Raw genomic sequence first — 6368 nt, forward strand, 5'->3', positions numbered from 1 at the left:
TGGAGACTACTTAACAGTAACCTTCACCCAGGGCCTGCATATGCCAGGTTTTAAGTCTCCCATATGTGTTATCTTTTTTTTTTTTTGCGGTACGCGGGCCTCTCACTGTTGTGGCCTCTCCCGTTGCGGAGCACAGGCTCCGGACGCGCAGGCTCAGCGGCCACGGCTCACGGGCCCAGCCGCTCCATGGCACGTGGGATCTTCCCGGACCGGGGCACGAACCTGTGTCCCCTGCATCGGCAGGCGGACTCTCAACCACTGCGCCACGAGGGAAGCCCCAATATGTGTTATCTTGTTTAATCTTCACAGCAATCCTATAAAATAGCTATTTAGTATTAGCCCCAGTTATACCAAGGAAATCACTGAAGCACAGAGGGATTACAGAATTTTCCCATGGTCACACAGCCAGAAAGTAGCAGGGCCAGGATTCAGACCTAGCTCTCTCCTGCCAAAGCCCAGGTGTGCCCATAACTACTAGCCACTTGGTGTTACTCATACGTAGATTATCTTAACAAAATATATCCACAATTTGTTAATGTTACATTAGCATATATCTAGCAAATAAAAGTGGATACCTGTTTTGGTTACCTTAAAAATCAAATATTTAAAATATTTTCTCTCTATTGAGAGATTCTTTGATTTTTTTTTATGGGAAAGAAGGTGGGACTTTGAGGTGGCCATCAAAGAGAAGTAAGATATAAACAAATTGGAAAGATTTTGCTAGATTCCGATACTGGAGCAAGTGTTTATCCTTTAATCGTTTTTGCCCCGGAGTGACCAAAGCTGACAGAAGACAGAGCCGGTGGAGCGGGGTCAATAAAAGAGCGGGCGCACATGACTCCATATGGCTCCGTGCCATTGGTCTGTCTTCATCTACAGTCAGAAACAGGCAGAGGAGGTCCAAAAAAAGAAAAGACCTAAATTCCCGGTGCTTTATTGCGGGCTGCATAAACAATTCTTGCAGGAGGAAGGCAACGCTAACTCATCTTCGTTATTAAGCTGTTGTCTTCAGATGAAGCCTGCCCTCCTGGACTCAGCTTTGTGATGCTGGATGAGGGAAGTCTGCAAATCACGTTTGTGCTTTGCCAGCTGCCCCTTATTAGGCTCTGCCAATAGGGGGCGTTGGAGGAAGACAGACTGGAGGCGGGACTTCCTGTTGGCGTCGTACATATTTCCTGCTTCTGTGAGCGTCACTATGTCAACACCCTTTTCCTTCGCAGTTGTGTGATTCCTTTATGTAGCTGCCCTGAACCTAGTTTACAGTAACGGAGCACAGAGACACCAGGCTCCTCAGGAGAGGTCTGGATCTCAGCCTAGGAGACCCTCCTCTGAGCTCAGAGACCCCAGCACCAACCAGAGGTCTGCGTTTCCGCTTGTTGGCATCCCCTTACCAAATTCTCAATAATCCCCCAATATTTTCCTCTTTCTTCCAGCCTAGGGGTGGTAGCTACTTCCAGCAATTGTTACTTCCTTAATAATTTAGCATCATCTACCCCTCCCCCTGCTTTCCGTTATCTACATAACTTGATACCTGGTTAAGTTCTTTATGTGAAATTATTAAATTTGTTATTTCAAATATTTGGCCAGGAATGCTGCATATTTGGAGGGGTGCTTTGGGGGTGATGGGGAGAGGCAAACAGTGGCAAACAATGGCAGCAGTTTTGAAGAAGTAAGTTTTCACACTGTATTGCCAGAACCACCCATGGGGCTCTCACTGAAGTCCAACCACCCTTATTGTTAGCCTTGTTCAGACTGCCAGGAACCCTAGACTCACAGACATTAGTGACGGAGATCTACAGTCTGGAGCCCCGAGATATTTCTCCAACTTACAAATTATTAACAGTCATGGAAAGCCAGGCAAATGAATTTTTTTTTTTGAGTAGTTGCCATGGAAGAGCAAAGTCTGTTTTTCACTGACTTTTCCTTTAAAGTAAAAGAACAAAAGAAATAATCCTTGAAGGTCATTTTTATTGCTTCACTCTTCAGTGAAATTCAGGGAGTATTCAGGGAACATAAGAGGAGAGATATTTGAACTCCAGGCCAAAAGAAGATAGGGGCATACCTGTGTGTTCCCATGGTTCCTTGTTAAGGGGGAAAAAAGCTTTCAAGTTCTTGTATGAGTATTGACAAGTTTTTATGAATGGTTTTGTGGCAGGAGAACATGAGTACAAACCGGGCTATTCTGGATGAAATAGCTGCTTGCCTTCTCACGCATTGCCAGCATGTTTTTCCTACTTGCTCACCTCCCTGAATGACTTGCTCTTGAGAATATGCTCCTGAATGATATATCTGAGCTGGCTCTCTTATCTGAGAGCAGGAAGCTAGAAGGTGAGTGACAGAGCCACCTGCTACTCTTTACTTTGCAGAGATTAAGGAGTCTGACACAGTTTCTTGGACATCCTGTGAATGTTGGAAAATATATTTTGGAGAGGCTGAAAAAAGAAGAGATATGGTGTTCACATTTGCTTCCATGGAACCCAACAGATCTTCCCTTGGGAAAAAGATCTTCCCTAAATAGGAAAGAAGCTATTAAAGGTGAGAGTTTACTTTTCATTTTTTCATCCTCTTCGATTCCCATAAGTTATTACTAAAGAGGATACAGTCTTATGCTTTGAACAAGATTGCGATGAGGGAAAAGAATTATTGCTGGAAGGATATGTCACACTTTGTTCCTCTTTTTCTCCTTTTGGGGATTTTTTTTTCCCCTATACTATCTGGTTTTCTTTGTTGGTACTAAGTACCCTTAGTGATTCAGATATACATACTTTTTCATATTCTTTTCCATTATGGTTTATCACAGGATATTGAATATAGTTCCTGTGCTATATAGTAGGACTTTGTTGTTTATCTGTTTTTTACATAGTAGTTTTAAGTACCCTGTATTGTATTTAAAAGGTAGCTGTGGTTTGGAGGAACAAGTATTAGGCTTACAGACTACACGCCCCCCCAAAAAAAAAATGGGGGAAGAGGGAGTATGGAAGAGTCCCAGATTTGCTTCCTATAATGTATATGACATTTGGCAAGTTATTTTGCTTCCGTTTTCCTCTCTATAAAAGAGGCCTAATATTACTATGTTTTAGGTACGTTGTGAAGATTCAATGGGAAAATGTAAAGAAATTTCTGGCTCAAAGAAAGTTCTCATTAAATATCGCATATGCATAGCTTTGTGTGTCTCTGTGTGGATATATTTTAAATTTGGATAGACTGAGAGTTATCTGTATGAATGATTACAATGTATTTTTGGAATTACATCCAATTTTTTGTACTTGTTTAAGAACATTTTCTTTAAAGCGTGGCTAGATGCCACATCTAACCAATGAATTATATGTGGTGAAAGCATCCTAAAATATAAACTGCCAAATAAGAGCAAGAACTGTACTTTTTTTTTTTTTTTTTTTTGCGGTGCGCGGGCCTCTCACCGTTGTGGCCTCTCCCGTTGCGGAGCACAGGCTCTGGACGCGCAGGCTCAGTGGCCATGGCTCACGGGCCCAGCCGCTCCGCGGCATGTGGGATCTTCCCGGACCGGGGCACGAACCCGTGTCCCCTGCATCGGCAGGCGGACTCTCAACCACTGCGCCACCAGGGAAGCCCTACTTTATCTTTTAAAAGGACATTTCTAGAACTGAAGCTGAGAGTTTGAATTTCATGGATTTTCTCTCTAGACCGATCAGAAATTCTATCCCCCAGTTAAGAGCTATGTTAGAAACAGGGTGGTAAGGTTTGGGGGGAAGAAGGAAAAATGAAGGGTGGGGAGTTCTCTTATTAATTACACCTCTACAGCAACAGGTACTCAGCTCTGCTTCCCTTTCTGTCTCCTGAGGTGGAGGTGGACCCAGATCCTGATTCCAATGCCAGCATGATCAGCTGGTTTGTAGTGTCGGGCTCTAGACCTCCATCAGTGAGCTGGGTGTATGAAGTTCCTAGGCAGGACTTAGGATATTTGTCTAGAGAAGAAACCTATTTTTGCCATCACTTCGGAGTTGAACTTGATGTTCCTTGAGCATGTTCCAGGTTAGTTTGTAACTGAAGGCATTTTGTTCTGTCCAAGGATTTCATCCTCCTCCTTCCCTGTGCCCAAACTCTACCGATCTCCCATTCCATGAAGATGATTGGGTGGAAGAAGAAACTCTGCAGGGGGCATCACCTGTGGGCCGTGGGCTGCTATATGCTGCTGGCCGTTGTTGCTCTGAGACTTTCTCTCAGGTTAAAATGTGACATAGATTCCCTGGATCTGGAATCCAGGGACTTTCAAAGCCAGCGCTGTAGGGACATCTTGTACAAGTCCCTGAAGCTGCCAGCAAAGAGATCCATCAACTGTTCTGGGGTCACCCGAGGGGACCAGGAAGCAGTGGTCAAGGCTCTCCTGGACAATCTGGAGGTCAAGAAGAAGCGGGAGCCTTTCACAGACACCGATTACCTCAACATGACCAGAGATTGTGAGCAGTTTAAGTCCCAAAGGAAGTTCATACAGTTCCCACTGAGCAAAGAAGAGTTAGACTTCCCCATCGCATACTCTGTGGTGGTCCATGAGAAGATTGAAAACTTTGAACGGCTGCTGCGAGCTGTGTATGCCCCTCAGAACATATACTGCGTCCATGTGGATGAGAAGTCCCCAGAAACTTTCAAAGAGGCAGTCAAGGCCATTATTTCCTGCTTCCCAAATGTCTTCATGGCCAGTAAGTTGGTCCGGGTGGTTTACGCCTCCTGGTCCAGGGTGCAGGCTGACCTGAACTGTATGGAAGACTTGCTCCGGAGCTCGGTGCCATGGAAGTACTTACTGAATACATGTGGGACAGATTTTCCTATAAAGACCAATGCTGAGATGGTCCTGGCCCTCAAGATGTTGAATGGGAAGAACAGTATGGAGTCCGAGATACCTACTGAGTACAAAAAGTCTCGCTGGAAATACCACTATGAGGTGACAGACACATTGCACCTAACTAGCAAGATGAAGGACCCTCCCCCTGATAACTTACCTGTGTTCACAGGGAATGCCTATTTTGTGGCTTCTCGAGCCTTTGTCCAACATGTCTTAGAGAACCCCAAATCCCAACGACTGATCGAATGGGCAAAAGACACCTATAGCCCCGATGAACACCTCTGGGCCACCCTTCAGCGTGCACCGTGGATGCCTGGCTCTGTCCCCTACCACCCCAAGTTTCACATCTCAGACATGACCGCCATTGCCAGGCTGGTCAAATGGCAGTTCCATGAGGGAGACATCAGTATGGGGGCACCTTATGCACCTTGCTCTGGAATCCACCAGCGGGCTATCTGCATTTATGGGGCTGGGGACCTGCACTGGATTCTTCAGAGTCATCACCTCTTGGCGAACAAGTTTGACCCAAAGGTGGATGATAATGTTCTGCAGTGCTTAGAAGAGTATTTACGTTATAAGGCCATCTATGGGACTGAACTCTGAGATACACCGTGAGAGGATTGCTACTCAAGGGGTAGGAACATGTACAAACGTGCCCAGAACATGCTGGGACAGTGTGGGGTGGGAGACCAGGGCGCTGGAATCCGTGGCATCTCCCTGGGTCAGGGGGCTGCCCTTGGAGTGTGATGAGTAGATTTGTTGCCTTGCAAATTGCTGCTCTGGGTGAACACTGTTGTGTCCTCACCTCACTTCCAATAGCTTCTCCACTGACTTTCCCACCGAGTTGGGAATAAGAACCAGCTCTTTGCATGAATAAGGGAGGGAAGTGTGGCAGGAGACCCTGGATTTTAGTTCAGTTCTTGGTATTGGCTTTTTCACTCTTTGGAGATGCCATTCCTAATAATTCTAGGCTTGGTAGTAGGGAGGGGACTTTGAGGGAAAAAAGGCCTTGTATTTTGTACTATTAGCTTAAAAATAAAGAGCTTCTGATTCAAATCCCTGACTCTACTCTTTGTCTAGTAAGCCAGAGATAAGATAAAACTCTGAGACGTTTTCTCATAACTACTGGTGACATTTAAAATCCCTGGTGGCTACCAAGAGAATCCCCATTGTTCCGGAATGATCATGGCAAGCTGTATAAATGGCAGATGCAAAAGAATATAGAGGAACACAGCTGATTCTTTCATTATTGAAAGCCCTCCTCATTTTGTTAACATCGCCAGATTCATGACTTTTCTGTAAGGGAAAAGGCAGGGTGATTTAACCAATATGACCCTCCATATCCTTATGGGAAAATTACAGCACTAATTTTGCAAGCTTCACAACCAAAGCTTAACGTTCCATGAGAAAGATGGTAGTTGCCATTAAGTAAGGTCGCTGTATAATTTATTGTCAAAACTGGAACACATTTTACTTGGGGGTGGGTGGGTGCTGTAGTAGTAATAATTATGTTAGATAACAAGAATAAACTAGGTCTGGTTATTCTATC

General features: G+C 44.8%; 1 protein-coding gene across 1 annotated transcript; it reads left to right on the top strand.

Moving 5' to 3' along the window:
• The first annotated feature begins 2403 nt into the window (after nucleotides 1-2403).
• GCNT3 (glucosaminyl (N-acetyl) transferase 3, mucin type) lies at nucleotides 2404-5871 on the top strand. The gene is made up of 2 exons (XM_029238900.1): nucleotides 2404-2535; nucleotides 4049-5871. Exon 2 carries the CDS (start codon nucleotides 4100-4102, stop codon nucleotides 5420-5422), a length of 1323 nt encoding a protein of 440 aa, XP_029094733.1. The 5' UTR covers nucleotides 2404-2535; nucleotides 4049-4099; the 3' UTR covers nucleotides 5423-5871.
• The last annotated feature ends 497 nt before the right edge of the window (nucleotides 5872-6368 follow it).

This window comes from Monodon monoceros, unplaced genomic scaffold, assembly GCF_005190385.1.
Source record: "Monodon monoceros isolate NGI ecotype Baffin Bay Population unplaced genomic scaffold, NGI_Narwhal_1 Super_Scaffold_21, whole genome shotgun sequence".
Classification (NCBI taxonomy): domain Eukaryota; kingdom Metazoa; phylum Chordata; class Mammalia; order Artiodactyla; family Monodontidae; genus Monodon; species Monodon monoceros.

What these genes read in the sequence shown, in the direction of transcription:
- GCNT3 (XM_029238900.1), top strand. Translation starts at nt 4,100, where the DNA reads ATGAAGATGATTGGGTGGAAGAAGAAACTCTGCAGGGGGCATCACCTG.